Raw genomic sequence first — 22,423 nt, forward strand, 5'->3', positions numbered from 1 at the left:
AGGTAGTGAGGCATGGCCCCATTCCTGTGTTTCATAAAAAGAGATGGTAGAAAAATAGGTAATTCAAGTAATTGTGGAAAACCCCTTCGGTTTCCTGTTTCTCCTCTCTAGGTTATATCTTCTTTTTACTGTAGAATGTATCAGTATCCATTATAAAAGGTCCTCTGGTTTATATTTTGTATGGGATTGTTGCTGCATACAACTTCGTATAAAGCTGCAATTCAGAGACTGTCCCGGTATGTCTGCATATGGGCATACATATGGTCGATTTTCGCTTTAACTTCAAATTTCCTTGAATACACAGGCTGTGTTTATTCCCATAATGGTAGTTGAGCAATTTCTTTGCAATGTCTCAATTTCTTTCTCTCACGTCTGCATTTCCCCCTCCTCTCTATACAGTAGTAACTTTTCTAAAAGGCTCACTAAAAAAAATTCCTTAACACCCGTGAAAGCAGGTGCCAGGAAATTTAAGTTTAGATAACAGTCCCATCACATTTGGCTGTTTGACTAGAGCTGGCCGTGTAAATAGAATGGGATGTGGTGTTATGATTCCCTTGCTCAAGTGTGCATCGATGGTCTAGGATGTGCCTCTTCATCCATGTCTACTTTCTGACTGCCAGGATGTGCTTGGTGCTCTGAAGTGGCACAATCACAGCCTTCAGTTGAGACATACAATCTACATGGAAGGGCGTCAGGCAGCCTGCACTGGTTACTCTGCTTCATCTGGTCATTTATTTAGTCTCAATAGCTATTGTTCATGGAGTTCTGTTTTACCAACTGTTATCTCCTACCTTTGATTTTCAGAGGTGATATTTATGAGTGAGATTCCTGCAAACATGTAGCTACTTCTTACACTTAAATCTGTAAAAACAAATTATGGAAATCTTTGTTTCGTCACTCAGCTGAGCTACCTGAGCATGGTTTTTTTTTTTTTTTTTTTTTCCCTGTGATAAAACACCAAATCTAACTTTCCTTCTCCTTTGTGTTGGAGAGTCTCAGAGAAGAAGGACCACTCTTAGGCATCTTTGATGTAACGAAGGGAATGGGATAAGTGTTCAAGATGATTAATTGATTAGTAACTGATTGATTTTACAACAGATATTCATTGACAGTCTGTTATGTTTTGATGCTTTGTTTAAAATACAGTAGTGAATGGAACAGATACGGTCTCTACTGTCATGAAGCTTTTATTATCCTGGGGAGGTGGACATTAAACAGTGGATAAACTATTAATTATAATTGGAAAGGAGAGTTTTCCATAAGAGCAACTAATAGGGATTCTGACCTAATTGCAAGTCTCAGAAAAAATGTGATTGTTGAGCTTAAGGTTGTTGTAGACAGTGTGTGTATGTGAGAGGCTTGGGAGTGGTGCAGTGTGAATAGGGTGTCCCAGTAGCAGGGAAAGAGCATGTGCAAAGGCTTTGGGAAGGAAGGTGCACAGTATATACTAGACTAATAGAAGCTCAGTGTGGCTGGAAAAGAGTCACAGAAAGAATGCGATATAAGAGATAAAGCCCATGATGACAACAGGCCCAGACCATACAGGGCCTTGTAGGTCTTGTTAATGACTTAGGTTTTTCATTAAAAGTTATGAGAAGCCATTGGAATATTTTAGAAGTTAATGGACATCATTGGATTCCTGTTTTCTTAGCAAAGACTATCCTAACAACAATGGAAGAATAGATTGGAGAAGAATAAACATGGACACAGATCCAAGTTAAGAGATTGTTTGTTACACTAGTCCAGAAAGAAGCTGGAGGCTTGGCTTAGGACAAACGGAATAAAGAAAATAGATTACAGAGAGATTTAGGAGATACAAATTAATAGGACTTGAGTGGTTAGACATGTGGAGAGGACCAAGAGAAAGGAGTAAAGGGAGGTACTTAAATTTCTGTCCTAGATAACTGGCTAGATGGTGTTCATTTCACTAATACAAGAACATTGGGAAAGAACCAAATGGGGAGAGGGCAAGGCTGGAGGGTTGGGCTTCGGTAAGGTTGGTGTAGTGTGAGGTTCCTCAGGCACAACCAAGCTGAGATGTCAAGTAGATAGTTGATTATTTGCACCTGAGGCTGAGATGAATTTACTTTCCTAATAAAAAATAGAGGCAAGAATGTTAAATATGGTAGAATAAGATCAGACATTGGTTAGCTTATCATCCAGGAAGATACAGGGTCTGCAAATTGTTCAGTTACATTTCACAAATGCTTGTGGGGTGCCTACTCCTTACCAGATTCTTGGCCAAATACTGGGCTTAAGCAAAGGAAAACCATTCAGTAAATAAGAAAGGGCATCTTTTTGCTTTCAGCCCAGATTACTCTTTTCATCACCCCAGACCAGAGACTCTCAGTACATCCAAAGAAAACTCTTGGGCAAGCTAAGTCTGTACCTCAGTTCTCTGCTTCTAGTCTTTGCTTCAACCTAACTTAAATCTCTGCAACCTTAAATTCATTTTATCGTTTGTCCTTAGTATACATCAAACTAGTTGGTGAGCACATTCTTTATATTAACTCCTTACGTTCTTAAAACTTTGAGAGACATCATAACTTTTGGCCTTATCTTCTTGGAACAAGAGGTATAGGATTGCTTCTTACACTAAGAATGCATTGCTGTGCTTTAAAAAAAGAATTTATCCTCAGGCTATAAAATATTATTCCTGTATTTTGTAGGTTATAAATTACTGATGACTTTCAGATTATGATGATATTGACTCCACTTGTGAAAATTAGGCCACACCCCTCTAGTCTGTTCCTAAAATAAGACTAGATTTATTGGCAAAGTGAAATTTATAGCCTCTTTTATTTAGCTCTTATTCTTCGGAGACTCATGGCTTAAAATGGCCTACATTTTAAGACTGTATTTCTTAAATTATTGTCTTTGGACCACCTGCATCAAAATAGCTGGGGTGTGCTTCTTAAAAATGAAGGTTGTAGAACCTTATCTTACATTTTTTTTAGTACAACTAGATAAAGCCCAATCATTTGCATTTTTAATTAGCACCCCAAGTAATTTTTATTTATAGTAGAGTTTAAGAACCACTCTTTTGAGGACGTCAGTATTTGTTCATCTCAGTATTAGAATTCTGAGTTAATGAGAAATGTAATAGTTTTGTAAGCTAGGTCAGTTTCATAACAATTTTGATTCATAATCAAGTCACAAATGTTCAAATATTTAATAGGTATTGTTCCATGATTTGAAAAAGGAATGCACTATACAGGATTTCTTTTCTAACACATCAAGTTCATCTGAGAGTAGAACAGAGACAGATAGGAAAGGTAGAAAAGAGTAGAGGTGAACAGAAGAATCTATGTGAGCAAGAAGAGATTGATACTGAAGAAATGGGAATTAATACTTGGTCCAAATGTAGTCTTTCCTTCCATTGTAGTGTATGTTTTGCTCTAATTGCCATGCTTGGAGGGGTTTCTTATGCATGATTGTACATTTATGAATGTTTCTAGAGGGTTAGCTTTTTTTTTTTTTTTTTTTTTGAGATGGAGTCTCGCTCTGTCGCCCATGCTGAAGTGCAGTGGCACAATCTCGGCTCACTGCAACCTCTGCCTCCTGGGTTCAAGCAATTCTCTGCCTCAGCCTCCTGAGTAGCTGAGATTACAGGTGCCCACCACCACGCCTGGCCGATTTTTGTATTTTTAGTAGAGATGGGGGTTTCACCATCTTGGCCAGGCTGGTCTTAAACTCCTGACCTCATGATCTACCTGCCTCGGCCTCCCAAAGTGCTGGGATTACAGGTGTGAGCCACTGTGCCCGGCTGAGGGTTAGCTTTTTTCCCATCTCCAGAACTCTCTCCTTCCTTCCCCCCATAGGAAGAGCGCCGTGTGATTTATGTCGGTAAAATCAGACCTGACACAACACGGACAGAACTGAGGGACCGTTTTGAAGTTTTTGGTGAAATTGAGGAGTGCACAGTAAATCTGCGGGATGATGGGTGAGAATCTTGAAGATTATTTCTTGTTTAGAAGCTGACGTATGTAAAAAATTATAGCCATAAGATTACTGGGATGGGAGTTGCCAATGTAAGTGCTTTGACAGATGACATGTTGAGTTCAGAACCTTATTTATTTTCTTTCATCCCTATTTATTAATCTTTCTAGTTGAGATTTCCTGTCCCAGAAATAAGTATTTAGCTGCTTGACAGGACAATCACACTGATAAATGGATGCAGTGGCTCAGACATTGGCACTGGAGAAGTCTCACAAAGTAGAAAGGGTTACAGTCCCATATGCTAATACCTCTTAACCAGCTTTGAACTTTTCTTTGTCCGTTGCAGAGACAGCTATGGTTTCATTACCTACCGTTATACCTGTGATGCTTTTGCTGCTCTTGAAAATGGATACACTTTGCGCAGGTCGAATGAAACTGACTTCGAGCTGTACTTTTGTGGATGCAAGCAATTTTTCAAGTCTAACTATGCAGACCTAGGTATGGATTTTATTGTATGTGGAATGAGGAATCCATAATGTAGAGCTCAAGATGGGAGCAAACATAATCTGTAGGCACCTTGAGTTGAACCATCACTTTATTTTACTAAAGGGAATGTTTGAATACAGATTTTTAAGAAAAATGTCTAAGACAGTTTCAGAAGAAAGGGGCCTAGGTTTTGGCAAGAAAGGACAGAAGTAAATTTTTTGTACTGTCTACTAAGGTGCTGAAAATTGTGGTAGGTATGTATATGGAGATTGTGTGTTTCCACATGTGTTCATGATTTCTGTATGTGTGTTGTGTGTGCATGCAGCTTTATATTTTGTGAGTGCATGTATTGTGTGTATCTCTGTGGATAGTGTCTGTGTGTGTTGTGTGAATATTAAACATGTATGTGTGTGGTATTGTGCTTTGTGCATGTGTTGTGCAGATGTGTGGGCTATCATGTGTCTACATGTGTGTATGTATGCAGATATTGTATGTATCTACATGTGTTTATGATTCGTGTGTGTGTGTGTGTGTGTGTGTTTGTAACCTGATTTTGCCTTCCAGGCCTACCCTGAATCCTTTCACGAACCATAGCATTGCCATCATTGTTTTATGGAACAGAATATGCAAGTCTCATTTTTTCTTATTATTTCACAGATACTTAGAAATATCATCATTTTCTATGAACTACAGCTAGAGAGAAGAAAATTAAATTTCATATACTAAATCACACTATGCTTTCTTTAAAAAAAAAAAAAAAAAGAAACACCTGTTATTTGTTGAGTCCTTCCATATGCCAGACACTGTGCCAGGAGCTTTGAAAGCATTTTCCATTTAATTACTAGAACTATCCTAAGAGGTGTATATTATTATTATCATCCCCATTTTACAGATAAGGAAAGTGAAGCATACATAATATTAAATTTTCCTGTTATAAAAGCTGTACAGACTCAAGGGGTAAAATGTGGTAAATATAAAAAGGTATTGAGAAAAAAATTAAAATCATGTATCAGCCTGTCATCCAGGAATAACCACTATTACCAACGAAATGATTTGCCTTCCAGTATTTTGTCTCAGCATGTCTAATTTCTTATAGTTGAATTTATATATATATATTTATTTATATATATATAAACTTCCAAATTCTACTTTTCTCAATTAATATATAAAGTCATGTTCTGCTGTGACTCACAAGATTAAAAATAATTTATTAACATACTTTAATGGTTTCACAGTATTTTGCTGAGTGAATAGTACCATTATATTTAGTCATTACATTATAGCCAAACATTTAATTTTTAATTTTTCAATATTATAAATAATGCTAAAATGGACATCTTAATTTCTTTTCCAATTTTAATTTTGTTCATTTGCATGTCGTTCCCCATCTAATGTGTGCCTTGTAAGCCTTTAAATTCTTTGAGGAAGGAAAGTGACAGATGTCTTGTGCATATGACATAATTATATTAAATTTATTTGTAATATTTATCATGGAATTAACATATAAATCTAGTCCTCATCATTAGATATCTATATGCACTTTGGGTTGGTATAAAGAAGGAAACAAATACCAAATACAGGGATTTTTTTTCTTCTGTCCAACGAAGGGATGTCTTCCTAGAGTAATTGATACAGGTGATGTGCATTGTTCACAGGGAATATGCTATAATTCACTCCAGAAGCTAAATAGATAGTGGGAAGCAGTGGAGAGGCAGCTGACTGTTAGAGAGATAGCAGGCTAGGAATGAAAATACAGAACGTGGCAAGTCATTTGTTCAAATGTTGGCTGATAAAAACAGTCAAGACGGATTGAAGTGTTGAGCTGATTTGACTTATTTTCTTCAGTGATGAAGGCCAGGGTGTTTCTAGTCTCTCAAAACATCTAGAGTTTAAAATAAGCTACCTAGAGGGGCCTTTAGATCTACGATTCATCACTGGTAAAGAGGGAGGATTGGATGGTATTTCCAAATTGAACTGGAGCCTCCTTGAAATATTTCTAAGAAGAATGCTTCCTCTCTCGTTATTTCCCTGCCTAGCCGGCAGCAATAGAAACTTTGCCATTGCTAAGCTCGTTCTGTATTTTCTGAAAAGTATGTTTGATGTGCATTGTAGTAGCATGGATTTTTCCAATTCCCTCAAGCTCTATGATGGCACAAAGGTAGTTTTTTTCTGCGCTCCAGCATTGTATAGTCTGAAGAGGCCAGGCTTTGGAATCCTGCAGACCTGGGATTGAAATCTGACTTACCACTGCCGTTGGGCAAGCAACTCAACCCCTTCAGTTCTGCTTCTTCATTTGTAAAATACCGTATAGTGTTATTGTGAAGATTAAATAAATGTTTGTGATGCTATTAGCACAGTGTCTGGCATAACATAGGTGCTCAATAAATAGTGGCTATGGTTGTAATTTAAAATGATGGGAATGAGAAGTTAGAAGTGTAAAGTTGTTTTAAAATGGAAGAATCGACTCTAGGAATCAGCTTTGGAACTCAAAACATTTTTCCTGTGTCTTGTCTTTGTTCCCTGAAGAATTCAAATATTCTTGTGCTCACCATATTTAGTGTTCATGCACGCTTCAGGGCATACGAGTATACTGGACTCAGGAGTTAGGAGCTTACACATATGTCACAACAGTAAAGCAAAAATGATGTGACACAGATTAATTTTACCAAGACAGGAAAGTGACTTATCATTCAAGATAGATTTAACCAATTTTCTTTCTGTTTACTTGCTCCCCCAAATTAAGTTAGCTTATACATCCTATTTCTCTACTACTGAAACTAGATAATGGTGACTACACTATTGTTAGAGCAAAACATAACGATTTCAGCTACTATTTATGACCCAGTTTTATAAATGAGAGTGAGAGATTAAAATGACTTGATCAAGGTTAAAACAGTGAAGCCAAGATTTAAGTTCTAGTTGCCATGAATCTGTAGTCTGTGTGTCTATTTACTGTCTTATAAGCAAATGGATCTTTCTAAAGACCTCAGTGAAAAAAAATCAGAGGGGAAAGACAAAGAGAAATTAAAGTAGGACTACAGGATCCAAACAGAAAGATGGGTCAGTATTATGAATGTAATAGTTTTGATTATGAATTAGTTATGTTATATAACTTAAACATTTAAAAAAGACACATACATTATAAATTATTCATTAACTGAAATGAATGTATTGTATTATCAGTATTCTTGATTATACACATAACTTTATGTATTTCTTTGCCATTCATTGATAAATCATCCCAACATCCCAATATAAATATTTTCAACCATGGCTTTAATAATATTTTGGTGTTTGAGATTAGTATATTCCTCAGCAAATATCAATTTGAGTGCCTCCTTTGTGCCAACAGTTTTTCAGGTGCTGGGAATATAAGTGTGATGTGATTTGTTTCAAATAATACAGTATCATTATTTATAACAATTTATTTTGAAAAATTAGAGTGGCTTGAGTTATTCCTATAACATTTTTATTATGCCTTACTGTGCTCCAATATCCTTTCATTAGCAGGAGAGAAGTTGGTGGAGTAGATGTTATTGCCTCAGAAATTAAATGTAACCACATTCCATCTCATGCTACAAAAAATATTTTTGGTTGTTTTCTGAGTAACAGTGTGCCTGTATAAGTGGGTATATATGTGAACACTATATTTCACAGTGAAGAAACTCTTGAGAACTACTATTTCACATTTTTTAAAATATTTGCTAATAAAATACAGAAACACTGAAATTCTAGAGTTTGCTTAGAATATTGCAAAGTAAGGAAACTTAAAATATTCTCAAAGTGTTCCTCAAGGAAAGGTATGTGTGTATGTCCCTGATGGTTCCAGGCTGACTTTTATCACACAGACTCCATCACTGGGGGAATCTTCCCTCTTGATCTACAATGCAAGTGGAATTCTGATTTCAGACTAATCTCTAGCAATGAGCTAGACTTTTTTTTTTTGTCTCTACAAAAAAGATTTTGATTTAACAGCAGTTGTTTGTGAGGCCTTAGCAATATAAGAAAAGCATTCATTAACCTATGAAGAGAAGCTTTGAAGCCAGTGTAATTTAAGAATTGACTATTTAAGATGTTATTGAGGAAAGATTGGCCAGTTTTGTCTCTGTTTTTTATGATTGAGACTGTAATTGTTCTCGTTGCTCTTACCTTAAAAAACTTGCTGAAAAGAACTCAGTAAAGACCAAAGGTGATCAGAATGAAAGGAAAACATAAAGAAAGACATTTCTTTGTCTTTAAATCTAGGTATGTAAAGGTAGATTGAAACTTGGGAAATGGGATAGTCAGGCCGGTGCTAGAGAGCTTGGTTTGCAATCTTGTCAGCAAAACATTTTAGGTCAACGATTATGCCTCTGTAGTATCTAGTATTACACCCTTCTATTACTTTGACCATTTTGATTTTGTAACTTACTCTGGGAAAAGCATGGGAATTCTAATATTTTGGTAGAATTGTTAGTTTTCCAGAATGGTTTTGCTTTCCTTCAAATAAATGTTTTCAAAAGAATTAATGTAATGTATTTATAAGAGGCTTTTTATTATATTTCCAAGCCACCCTTTGTTACTTGCAAGACCAGCAGGAATATCTGGCTTTTTCATAGAAGTCAATGGAGAAAAAACAGGAATATTTAACAGAATTTTACTTTGCTTTCTATGTTGCTAAAATATATCTATTTTGTTAAGGTCTATTTGAAGTAGCAGTGAAATTTTGCTCAAAAGCTTACTTGGACTAGTTTAAGAGTCTAAGAAGGGCATGGCTTTATTTATACCTGCACTTTATTTCTTCTTTCCGAATTTACTCTCCTGGGATGTGAAGCATTTCTTTCAACCTTCCAATTTGGGGAGAATTTGCACCAAAATTTCTGAGAGGCCCAGAGGTACAGAAGTAGAGGACCACATCATATGTCCCCTCCTGCCTCAAAGAGAAGCATCAGGTTGAAGTTTAGGGGAAATTCTCATGATTCTTTCTCTCATACTCAACTGGATTTTATGCTCAATTAAATTAATCCCATTGAATAGGAAAATTAGTTGCAGCTTGTACTCTCACGTCTACATCTAAGTTATTGAGGAACCATGGGCAAGTTATTTGACGTGTCGGGGGAAAGGGGAGGGTGGTTATCTGCCAGAGATATATTAACGTGTGCTCTGCCTAACTCCCAGGGTGTTTTAAGCCTAAATGAGTCAACAGGTGAGTGTTTTTGAAAGCTCACTACTCCCCGTCCTCTTCCTATATATCCATATATGTCCAATAAAATCTGGATTTTTCTTCTAAAGTATATTGATTGGAAGAGCTGTTATCGAATCCGGTAATCTTGAATTAGAATAATTGAGTTAATGGCCATCAGCAAAGTGTGTATCTAAACTGGCTTGTGTTTCTTTCAGATTCAAACTCAGATGACTTTGACCCTGCTTCCACCAAGAGCAAGTATGACTCTCTGGATTTTGATAGTTTACTGAAAGAAGCTCAGAGAAGTTTGCGCAGGTAACATGTTCCCTAGCTGAGGATGAGAGAGGGATGGCGAATACCTCATGGGACAGCGCGTCCTTCCCTAAAGACTATATTGCAAGTCATACTTAGGAATTTCTCCTACTTTACACTCTGTACAAAAACAAAACAAAACAACAACAATACAACAAGAACAACAACAACAATAACAACAATGGTTTACATGAACACAGCTGCTGAAGAGGCAAGAGACAGAATGATATCCAGTAAGCACGTTTATTCATGGGTGTCAACTTTGCTTTTCCTGGAGTCTCTTGGTGATGGAGTGTGTGTGTGTGCATGTATGTGTGTGCGTATGTATGTGTGTGGTGTGTGTGCTTGGTTTAGGGGAAGTATGTGTGGGTACATGTGAGGACTGGGGGCACCTGACCAGAATGTGCAAGGGCAAACTATTTCAAATGGCAGCAGTTCCATGAAGACACACTTAAAACCTAGAACTTCAAAATGTTCGTATTCTATTCAAAAGGAAAAAAATATATATAAATTAAAAAGGAAAGAAAACTAACAACCAACCAACCACAAACCACCCTAAAATGACAGCCACTGATGTCTGAGCATCAGCCTTTGTACTGTTTTTTTAAGAAAGTGCAGAATCAACTTGAAGCAAGCTTTCTCTCATAACCTAATGATTATATGACAATCCTGAAGAAACCACAGGTTCCATAGAACTAATATCCTGTCTCCCTCTCTCTCTCTCTCTTTTTTCTTTTTCCTTTTGCCATGGAATCTGGGTGGGAGAGGATACTGCGGGCACCAGAATGCTAAAGTTTCCTAACATTTTGAAGTTTCTGTAGTTCGTCCTTAATCCTGACACCCATGTAAATGTCCAAAATGTTGATCTTCCACTGCAAATTTCAAAAGCCTTGTCAATGGTCAAGCGTGCAGCTTGTTCAGCGGTTCTTTCTGAGGAGCGGACACTGGGTTACATTACTAATGAGAGTTGGGTAGAACTCTCTGAGGTGTGTTCAGATAGTGTAATTGCTACATTCTCTGATGTAGTTAAGTATTTACAGATGTTAAATGGAGTATTTTTATTTTATGTATATACTATACAACAATGTTCTTTTTTGTTACAGCTATGCACTGTAAATGCAGCCTTCTTTTCAAAACTGCTAAATTTTTCTTAATCAAGAATATTCAAATGTAATTATGAGGTGAAACAATTATTGTACACTAACATATTTAGAAGCTGAACTTACTGCTTATATATATTTGATTGTAAAAACAAAAAGACAGTGTGTGTGTCTGTTGAGTGCAACAAGAGCAAAATGATGCTTTCCGCACATCCATCCCTTAGGTGAGCTTCAATCTAAGCATCTTGTCAAGAAATATCCTAGTCCCCTAAAGGTATTAACCACTTCTGCGATATTTTTCCACATTTTCTTGTCGCTTGTTTTTCTTTGAAGTTTTATACACTGGATTTGTTAGGGGAATGAAATTTTCTCATCTAAAATTTTTCTAGAAGATATCATGATTTTATGTAAAGTCTCTCAATGGGTAACCATTAAGAAATGTTTTTATTTTCTCTATCAACAGTAGTTTTGAAACTAAAAGTCAAAAATCTTTTTAAAATGCTGTTTTGTTTTAATTTTTGTGATTTTAATTTGATACAAAATGCTGAGGTAATAATTATAGTCTGATTTTTACAATAATTAATGTGTGTCTGAAGACTATCTTTGAAGCCAGTATTTCTTTCCCTTGGCAGAATATGACGATGGTATTTATCTGTATTTTTTACAGTTATGCATCCTGTATAGATACTGATATTTCATTCCTTTGTTTACTAAAGAGACATATTTATCAGTTGCAGATAGCCTATTTATTATAAATTATGAGATGATGAAAATAATAAAGCCAGTGGAAATTTTCTACCTAGGATGCATGACAATTGTCAGGTTGGAGTGTAAGTGCTTCATTTGGGAAATTCAGCTTTTGCAGAAGCAGTGTTTCTACTTGCACTAGCATGGCCTCTGACGTGACCATGATGTTGTTCTTGATGACATTGCTTCTGCTAAATTCAATAAAAACTTCAGAAAAACCTCCATTTTGAGCATCAGGATTTCATCTGAGTGTGGAGTCCCTGGAATGGAATTCAGTAACGTTTGGAGTGTGTATTCAAGTTTCTAAATTGAGATTCGATTACTGTTTGGCTGACATGACTTTTCTGGAAGACATGATACACCTACTACTTAATTGTTCTTTTCCTTTCTCTCACCCAACATGATCTTATAAGATGGATTTCACCCCCAGGCCAATGCAGCTAATTTTGATAGCTGCATTCATTTATCACCAGCATATTGTGTTCTGAGTGAATCCACTGTTTGTCCTGTCGGATGCTTGCTTGATTTTTTGGCTTCTTATTTCTAAGTAGATGATAGAAAGCAATAAAAATACTATGAAATAAAAGAACTTGTTCACAGGTTCTGCGTTACAACAGTAACACATCTTTAATCCGCCTAATTCTTGTTGTTCTGTAGGTTAAATGCAGGTATTTTAACTCTGTGTGAACGCTAAACTAAAGTTTACAGTCTTTCTTTCTGAATTTTGAGTATCTTCTGTTGTAGAATAATAATAAAAAGACTATTAAGAGCAATAAATTATTTTTAAGAAATCAATATTTAGTAAATCCTATTATGTGTTCAAGGACCACATGTGTTCTCTATTTTGCCTTTAAATTTTTGTGATCCAATTTTAAATAATACATTCTCCTTTTTGCCCTGGATTGTTGACATGAATGGAATACTTGGTTTCTTTTCTTACTTATCAAAAGACAGCACTACAGGTATCATATTGAGGATTAATTTATCCCCCCCACCCCCAGCCTGACAAATATTGTTACCATGAAGATAGTTTTCTTCAATGGACTTCAAATTGCATCTAAAATTAGTGGAGCTTTTGTATCTTCTGCAGACACTGTGGGTAGCCCATCAAAATGTAGGCTGTGCTCCTCTCATTTTTATTTTTATTTTTTGGGAGAGAATATTTCAAATGAACACGTGCACGCCATCATCACTGGAGGCAAATTTCAGCATAGATCTGTAGGATTTTTAGATGACCGTGGGCCATTGCCTTCATGCCGTGGTAAGTACCACATCTACAATTTTGGTAACCGAACTGGTGCTTTAGTAATGTGGATTTTTTTCTTTTTTAAAAGAGATGATGTAGCAGAATAATTCTTCCAGTGCAACAAAATCAATTTTTTGCTAAATGACTCCGAGAACAACGATTGGGCTGTCAACATTCAAAGCAGCAGAGAGGGAACTTTGCACTATTGGGGTATGATGTTTGGGTCAGTTGAAAAAAGGAAACCTTTTCATGCCTTTAGATGTGAGCTTCCAGTAGGTAATGATTATGTGTCCTTTCTTGATGGCTGTAATGAGAACTTCAATCACTGTAGTCTAAGACCTGATCTATAGATGACCTAGAATAGCCATGTACTATAATGTGATGATTCTAAATTTGTACCTATGTGACAGACATTTTCAATAATGTGAACTGCTGATTTGATGGAGCTACTTTAAGATTTGTAGGTGAAAGTGTAATACTGTTGGTTGAACTATGCTGAAGAGGGAAAGTGAGCGATTAGTTGAGCCCTTGCCGGGCCTTTTTTCCACCTGCCAATTCTACATGTATTGTTGTGGTTTTATTCATTGTATGAAAATTCCTGTGATTTTTTTTAAATGTGCAGTACACATCAGCCTCACTGAGCTAATAAAGGGAAACGAATGTTTCAAATCTACTTCTGCTTTTCTTATTTATCGTACCCAAACTCCTGGCATGTTTCTCAGATCAGTACCCATTACTCACTTATTATTATTCTATTTCCTCTCTGGCTCTCTTTCCCTTTCTCCCTGCTTTTCCATATTCATGGATGCATTTCAGCTCTAAGGTAAAGTGCACCTTCTGTATCTTGTCTTTTTCTAAACGGCAAAGGCAGACGTGGTGGTTTCTATAACGAACGTACAGAGGTGAAAAATGACATGGGATTGTATCAAATGGAATAGCTCTATTTTTGTACTTAACCCTGGGAAGTGTGTATTTTTAAGTACAAGCTCTTTCCCCAGGGAAAAACTCACCGAATATTCAGTGCAGAAAGCGATTTTGTTGTAGATGGACTGAATATTTCTCCAAGACTTGTAACAGGATGCAGTTCCCCATCATATGGAAGTCATTGGGTTGGTTAAATATGGGATGAGCTGATAGCTGAAGACACATCGTGCTGTCAGGATGTCCATTGTGGCTGGTAGATGATGGTGGTCCTAATGACAGAGAATGCCCTTGCCCAATTTCAAATGGTTGTTCCCATTGCCAATCATTTGCATTGCAAGACTCAACATATTCAACATTGGGGAAGGATGATGGCTAAATTATATTCCATCATTTCCATCTCCTAGAGAGAAAAAGAATGTTTGTAAATATTGGAAATGTGATAAGAGCTATCAGAAGTGCATTGAAATCTGCTAAATCACATAAGATACACTCCCCATGGATTGTTTTATACCAATATAAAATTCATCAATTTTATGGAAAAGGAAAATAAAAATCTACCATTATCTTACCCAAATACTGAATTTATCTGCCATTGTGGATACCAAGCACTCCTGAGTTTCAATAGATAAGTCATTGATGCTTAAATTGCATAAGGCATTTTTAATCTTCTGGTTGGAACCAGCAAGGACATTACAACTCTTCCCTAAATGGTTAACTTTTTACCCTAACAAATCTTTTGAGGGCAGAGAGAAAATGAGGGATTTTCAGAAGCAGCATTAGTAGCTGCTAGTTTGGTACTGGAATATCCTGATTGAGATAAAGGATTTATTTCGTATTGTCCTCAAAACATTGAATCACTTTCATTCTTGTTGATACCAATGGCAAAATAATTATTAAAACCAAAATTGGGCTGACTGACAAAAATAATTAACATTTGATACAGCTTTTTTAAAAAGAAGATTGCCTCAATTCAAAAGTCCTCCAAACCAAATCTGTCTAAACTATATACAATATGATACTGAATTGAAATTCTTTTTTAGCTTTGCTGGTTTTCTCTTCTTTTTAGGTTTATTTAGCTAATCATTGGATATAATTTACAGCCCTAATAATGTTACTATACTGACTCGACTGTAGTGTTACTAGCTATACAGTTGTAACTCAGTATTAGTTATAGAATATTTTAACTAAAACATTCCATTTGCAATATTTATATTAATCTTATATTTTGCAATTTTCGTTGCTACTCCTTGTTTTCAAACACACTACAATCCATTATAAATCAATCTTTGTACTTTATCAAACGGCAGAGAGTAATAAAGAAGGTCACAACTCATAGAGGAGTTCCTTGGAGGTTTGTAACATCATGATTTAAATCTCAGAAAGATTTAATCAAAAGCTGAATTAATCCCTGGGGGAAAAGATGGTATATAGATTCTATCGATGGACACAAAGCAGCCTATTTCTGTTCACTGGTCTCTGTTAGCATGTTGGGGAAAAGAAACACAGATTTTCTGTGAGAGGGAAAACAAGATTTTCTTGTAGGGGAAGGATGGTAAGACATAACCTTCATGTTATGCTTCCTTCCTTCCATTCAAAATGGCTCATTTTTATTTTCCACTTACTGGGGCGTTATCTGTTCTCCTAGTGCATGGAGAATGTTAAATGTCCTCCACTCCCATGTTTCCCTTGTTATATTCCATGTGATTCCAGTAACTATGCAGAGTCCCAAAAGCTCCACTCTTGTCAAGCATGTGGAATGTGGGGTCACGTGGGCTGGTTTTCAGGTCTCTTCTGTTGTAATCAGGTGACTGCCCTTGGGCGAATTCTCAGCACTGGGGACGCTGGAAACCTGTAGAAGAAATGATTATGAAATGTGAATATTTTGAGGACCAGGACCAGGTTCGACTGAAAAGCCTTAACATTGTTTCATGACTAGGATGTAGGCTAAAGGCAAGAGGCCACCATCTTCCCATATGACTCTTTTCTGTCCATAATTCCAGAGGAATGTGACCATATTCTGTTCAGCTCAAAACCCATTACTTACCATTAGCTGACTTATAAAGGGGCAGAGTGAAATTAATTAATTGAAAAGAGTAAGAGAACTTTTAGAGGAGAAAACCAAATGATCCTATAATATTTTCATGATTAAATTAAATGAATGTAATTATACATGTGCATATGCACACCAAGGCATTATTATAATCAAGGACCTTAAAATATTGTATCATTTCAAATTTATGCATATAGCACTTACTGAAGGCAAGTAGCTAGTGTGATACTTGAATTTGCATATTGACCATTTTCATATATTTTCATATATTAATTTATAGTAGGAAGAAGCTGAATTATTAGGAAAAATCCTGGGGTGATTTAGAAAAAATATTGTGCTTCTGCTTGTTTTTGAACATCAGGGGCACTTAGCAACATTATCTTTTTTTTTTTTTTTCCACATAGTTTTCTGTGATGGATTTTCAACAAGATGACATCCACGTGAAAGCCAAAATTAAATGGGAAGGAAAGAATGTTAAGTGGTAAAATCCTAAATAGCTTATTAGACTACTTAATTGGAGGGAATTTATTTTTTGCTGCTGTTAGGAACTCTATAGTCAAGCTTCTCTTTAACAATACTAATTGATGAAAAAAAGTGGCTATAGAGTAATATAGTTACCATGAAATGCCCTCAGCAAATCATTTAAGGAAATTCACAGGTACTTGCCTTTGATGGACTTTGGTGGTGTTGAAAATCAAGTCCTGTCTTCATTCTTATCATTGCTTTCTCACTTCATTTCCAAGCAGGTCCCCTGCTTATTCCTATCATAGCTTCACAGTGCGCTTGAAAGACTGACTTAATTCTTAAAAGAAAATGAGGCCGTGCTTGTTCTTAGTTTAACCATCTAGTAGGTTTTCAGCTTGATCACTATACCCTTTAATCAGATGTATGACTAATGTTTCATAGTGCTTAGAAGTATTGCCCTCTGTAAGCACTTCCCTATTTGTTGGCAGGAATGTGTATACACTATCACAGAATGATGATTAATTACTCTGCTTCCTAGAGAAGCGTAAGTTAGTAAACTGGTCACACGGCATGTGATGGAGCCGTGTTACTTTCATGTCAGGCAATTTAATGATCAAGTGCAATGCAAGGCGTCATTCTCCTCCACTTATCTGTTTACCTGGGAAAAGCATCCTGGTACTGATTCAATGAGCTGCCTTTTCCAGGGTCAACAATCTGAAATGCAGTTTAGACTGTCCAACAGGAAAACAATTGAACAGAAAGCAAAGATTGGAGTTCACCATCCATTGTTTGGCTTCAGTATTTGGAGGGTGGGAAGTACCTATGTGTTGGGCTGACATTTTCCCATTTCCAGTGGCAGGGGCGGTGGCATTAAAGGGAGTGCCAATGTGTGCACCTAATGAATGAAATAATTCATAGACAGCTCATAAGAGTTTCTTTGTCACATGGTGCCAGAGTCCCATTGAGCCACTGTGTGCCATGGCATGCCATGGCAAAAACTAAAACCAAAAAGGTCACCTGAGGGAAAGAGAAGGAATAAATAGAAGGTTAACCAAACACATTTGAACTTCAGGCACGAAGCAAGGTTCGGACAGAGATTTCCCATGGTTTCTTATTTGCCTTGTATGCCAACTCATTCTATGAGATTATATAAACAAAAGAGGCAATTGTGCAGCTAGGCTGTAGAATTGTGAAGAAAGGAATGAACCTCACATATTGGTTCTAAATGTGGGGGTAGTTCTGTGTCACATAGACAGCCACTGGCCTTTGATTGAAATCCTGTGTACTTCCTGGCTACCATATTAATGGGAGACCCTTGAGGATTTCTCCATAGCTAGGTTTTTGGATAGAACTTTTAAGCTTTAATTTTGTGGAATGATAAAAAGATAATCCCTACATTCATACAATACAAAGAGCTCTTTAGATTCCAATAATGCATTGAGGAGGCCCCCCTATTTTCTTCTCATTGTTTCAGTTCTACCATCTCAAAGTAGCCATTTCCAGCAAGGAACCTTCACCAACTTTCAGCATTCTGAAGGTTAAACTCAAGCCCCCTCAAAAATCATATCTGCTATATTTCACAGAGACATAACTTCATGGCACTGCAATAATTTAAAGATATTATTTGCTTGTTTTTGCTGTCTTAAAAACTTAGCTTTATCAGCTCCTTTTAGAAACTTGATCAACTTGGAGACTCCCTTTCCTAGAATCAGCGCTTAGTGACACAGCTGGTCATCCTGTATCCCAGCCATCGGACCTCAGGTAATGAAGTTGTTCAATATGACCTCTTAACATCCTCATTTTAAAATTAGAGAAATCTTCCTGTACTGGTAAGAAAGCAAACATGAAAAGCTGCCCTCCATTGGAAAGTCCAGTGAATTCAGGATGTGATTAAAACAGTGAAGGTAATGACAAAGATGATGATCGTATTAGTGAACATTTATTGTGGATTTATCTTTTAGTCACTTTACTTACCTGTTTACATGAATTTTCTTCATTAATCCTCCTAAACAAACCGTAAGGTAGGTATACAACTCTTCCCATTTTATTGAGGAGGGAATGGAGGGTTAAGATAGCTGAAAAACTGCCCAGATTTGGGCAAAGTCCAGTTGGTCCTAAAACTTATTTTTGAAACTCTCGTGCTATATATAATGCCTCCAGGAATAAAATATTAATGTTCAAAAGAAAAAAGTTCTGTTAGAGGTAATTAATTGTTAAAATTTGTGTACTTTTGTTGCTACTGTCTGACTGAAGCCAAACTCTGCATGTATTGCATTCATCATTCTACAATGATGGAACTCCTCCAACATACTAGAAACTCCACATCTAGTTGGCAGTATAGTAAGAAAAAATTAAAATGTATATTTTGTAATAGCTTCAGTAGGACACTCTCACCAGAATCCTCATTGTATCTATATATCTATGTATCTATGTATCTATCTATCTTCTATCATCTATCATCTATTTATCCATCTGTTTATCTGTCTATCCACCTACCTACATATATTGCATTTTGTGGAAAGTATATTGCTGTAAGACCAATGTCTATGAGGGTTGAGGCCAGAGATCCTCATACTTAATAGGCAGGAATGACCTAGTGCTGTGATTCCAAGGTGTACAATCTGACTTACAAGTGCTGATAACCAAATTTACAAAGAGGTAGAAACCTCTTCCATAAGTTAAAATGGATTTGGAGGTATAAAATGGTATATTCTTACCACTGAGAAGTTAAACCACAAAAATAATCAAATTTAAGAGCTTTTTATGGTTTTTCAAGCAATATTAAAAAGTTTCTGGGCTGGGCGCGGCAGCTCACACTTGTAATCCCACCACTTTGGGCTGAGGCGGGCAGATCACTTGAGGTCAGGAGTTCGAGACCAGCTTGGCCAACATGGTGAAACCCCAACTGTACTAAAAAAAATATAAACATTAGCTAGGTGTGGTGGCATGCACCTGTAATCCCAGCTACTTGGGAGGTTGAGGCAGGAGAATCGTTTGAACCTGGGAGGTGGAGGTTGCCATGAGCCGAGATTGTGCCACTGCACTCCAGCCTGGGAGACAGAGCGAGACTCCATCTCAAATAAATAAGTAAATAAATAAATAAGTTTTCAATTTAGGGCTCATATAAGAAAAAAAATTAAAAGAGAATCAGTCCCTATTTTGCAGCCATTGGTAAACCAGTCATTTTCTCAGAAAATTCGTCTGTCTTGGAGACCACAAACCCTAGGTTATTTTGACTAAGGTTCATAGAATTCTGAAAATGAAAGTTCAAGACCAACTTTTCTTCTTTCCCACTTCATAATCTTAACTGATCTCATGCTCACTGAGCATGGCCGCTGGATTGGAGACGGGCCTCTGGTATTGCAATGTGAGAAACTGAGCCCCCTCTTTCCAGAGATTCTTATAGTATCCTCATATAAGCGATAGGCACGCGGAGAATCCACCTTTGGACCAAATGCTTCCTTATTTCTGTGATTACATTCATTGTTATGACACAATGCTAGCTCGGATATCAGCTGTTCATGACGGAAGACCTTCTTAAGATTTCTTAAATATGTTTATTTGGATTTCTTTCTGCAATGCTAACCTGTCTACAATCAAATTTTAGGATTACTGTAGATACTAATCGGTAGACACTCAGTGTTCTAATTTATGGATCGCCCTTTGAGGGTAGTGTCTTTGCTGCACCTGGCATCAGTTGTAGGAAAAAGCAGGCTCAGTTTCTAACATTGCAATACCAGAGGCCCATCTCCAATCCAGTGGTCATCCTCAGTCAGCATGAGGTCAGTTAAGATTATGAAGTGGGAAAGAAGGAAAGGTGGTCATAAACTTTCATCTTCAGAATTCCATGAACCTTAATCAAAACAGCCTAGAGTTTGTGATCTCCAAGACAGAAGAATTTTTTGAGAAATGACTGGTTTACCAATGGCTGCAAAACAGGGACTGATTTCTTTTTTAAATGTTTCTAACTTTTAATTAGAAATCATTTCAAATCAACATGGAAGTACATAAAATAATAGAATTGAGCCCCATGTATCTACTACCCAGATTTATGTTAGTATTTTACTCAATATGCTTAAGATTGCACTTAAATCACATACCTATCCCTTTATTCTCCTTTCTTCCTCAGTAACATTCTCTCCCCAATAGTATGTGTTGTGCCTACTCACTTTTTCTCTTTAACTGCATTTCCATATATCCACAAATGAGATGCAGTATTATTTTGTATCTTTTGACAATTTACATGTTTTTCTACTATAAGTGTTCTTGTACAATTTGGCAGTAGTGCCTTTCAATGCAAATACAACTAGAGCAATTGAGCCTTGGTGTAAGCCAGAAGGAAATCCTTCTTTCCAGGCGTTTGGAGTTGCCTTAACAGCTGCTCAAAGTGTCCCAGCTAATCATTCTTCGCTGCATTCCTGACATGCATCTTGGTTTCCTATTTATCACTTTGGCTCATGCTTAAGTGCATTTATGCAATAGCTTTAAAAGTTTTCCACCCTTGATCCACACCCTTCTCTTGCTTATTGAGTGGTTGTAAAGTTGATCCAAGGGAACTGGAGGTCATAAAATCACAACAGAAAATGGAAACTCATACCTAGTTATTTTTTTTTAAGAGAATGGGTTCTTGGATTTTTCTTTTTTAAGTAAGAAATTTTGCTACACTCCTCACCTTCCCACTCCCACATACCTCTGCATGGCTGGGCCCTGTCTAGAAAGGACATTGGGGAGCCCCAGAACTATAGAATTTATTTCTTGTAATAGTAACCAATTAAACTAGTCACCAGTTGGAGAGCATGTTCCAGCACTTAAGTTAATTGAACTGTTGCAAATGAAATATGATTCTAAATTGTTTCAGTATTACAAATCACTTCATGCATGCAGATAAAAATGAAAAAAATTACCAAATTGGTTTGGAATGTGCAAATCAAGCATACAGTGAGAACATTTACATCTATGAACTGATAACTGCAGTAGGTACCTTGAAAAACTTCGTGGGCTTTTTTTTCTTCTTCTTTTGCTGAGCTCTCCTTTGAATTCCCGGAACCACTACTTGATGTGATAGTCAATGAATGGAAGTCAGGTGCAATCAGAAGGGGAACTGTCTGCATCAGGATTTTTCTACCAATTTGCCCAGAAAATAATCTCTTCATGATTCATTTCATGGGCCAGGTAAGAAGGGAATTGTCGAAAGGAGATTTAGCTTAATGGATGAAGTGTAGTATTTTATTCTGGGAGAAACTGGCTAGAATTTGGTTTATGAGTCTGGAGGGTATACTTCTCCTTGGGGTGGTGACCCTTCTGTACCTAGGGCCACTGCACATAAACAATGAGTGTCTAAATTCAAGAAGGAGATGGTTTCAAGGAAAATCTCATGGCAAATGATGGTACTTTCCTGTCTCCACAGTCTCTTGCTCTTCATGTCTCCCCCATCACCCAACATATATGTGGATTATACTCTATTTCCATAGCTTTCTATTGCTGCGAATTTTCCAACCCTCTACATAGATCAGGTCAAGGGCTGGAATTGAAGGGTTGTTTGAGAAGTTTGGATGGGCTGTGAGGCTCTTGGCAGCTTAATGAGTCATCTTGAGTAACAAATCACACAAAATCCATGACAATTCTCACCTCTCTTCAAGGTTATTCCTTCCCCTCCCAAAGGAAACCTAAGAAAAAGCAGTGAAATATATCAGTTGATTTCATGAGCTCTTTTTGAGCTGATAAAATAATTTGGGTTAGAATACAGGCTGCCACTGTTGTTGCAGTTACACTTCAAGTTGCCTGGCACCATACAACATTGGAACATAAACCACTGACAAAAACAAACTCATGCAGAATAAACTGAGTCGACACAAACAGCAGAGATATTAATGGACCAGTCAAGTGCGTGACCAAAAGGAAGGCTCAGTCCTATGATAGTTTAGGCAGCTGTATCCATAGTATGAGCTGAAAGATTCAGAGTTGATGTTTTTCATCAAAATACATTCTCC

At 36.8% G+C, this 22,423-nt stretch overlaps 1 protein-coding gene across 9 annotated transcripts in view; it reads left to right on the forward strand.

The window, feature by feature from the left end:
• The window catches only part of PPARGC1A (PPARG coactivator 1 alpha), a 337,407-nt gene that overhangs the window by 288,031 nt on the left and 26,953 nt on the right, over positions 1-22,423 (forward strand). For 5 of the 9 annotated variants that reach the window (XM_032135352.2, XM_058430084.1, XM_058430086.1 and 2 more), the window contains 3 exons: positions 3,822-3,943; positions 4,286-4,437; positions 9,805-9,904. In XM_032135352.2, coding sequence (XP_031991243.2) covers positions 3,822-3,943; positions 4,286-4,437; positions 9,805-9,904 — 374 coding nt within the window. Of the gene's footprint in view, positions 1-3,821; positions 3,944-4,285; positions 4,438-9,804; positions 13,688-18,087; positions 18,195-21,498; positions 21,555-22,423 lie in introns of those variants that run through there. The other 4 variants (XR_009210503.1, XR_009210501.1, XR_009210502.1 and 1 more) reach the window with 3 other exon arrangements.

The sequence above is a fragment of the Hylobates moloch genome, unplaced genomic scaffold, assembly GCF_009828535.3.
Source record: "Hylobates moloch isolate HMO894 unplaced genomic scaffold, HMol_V3 SCAFFOLD_17, whole genome shotgun sequence".
NCBI classification, from domain to species: Eukaryota; Metazoa; Chordata; class Mammalia; order Primates; family Hylobatidae; genus Hylobates; species Hylobates moloch.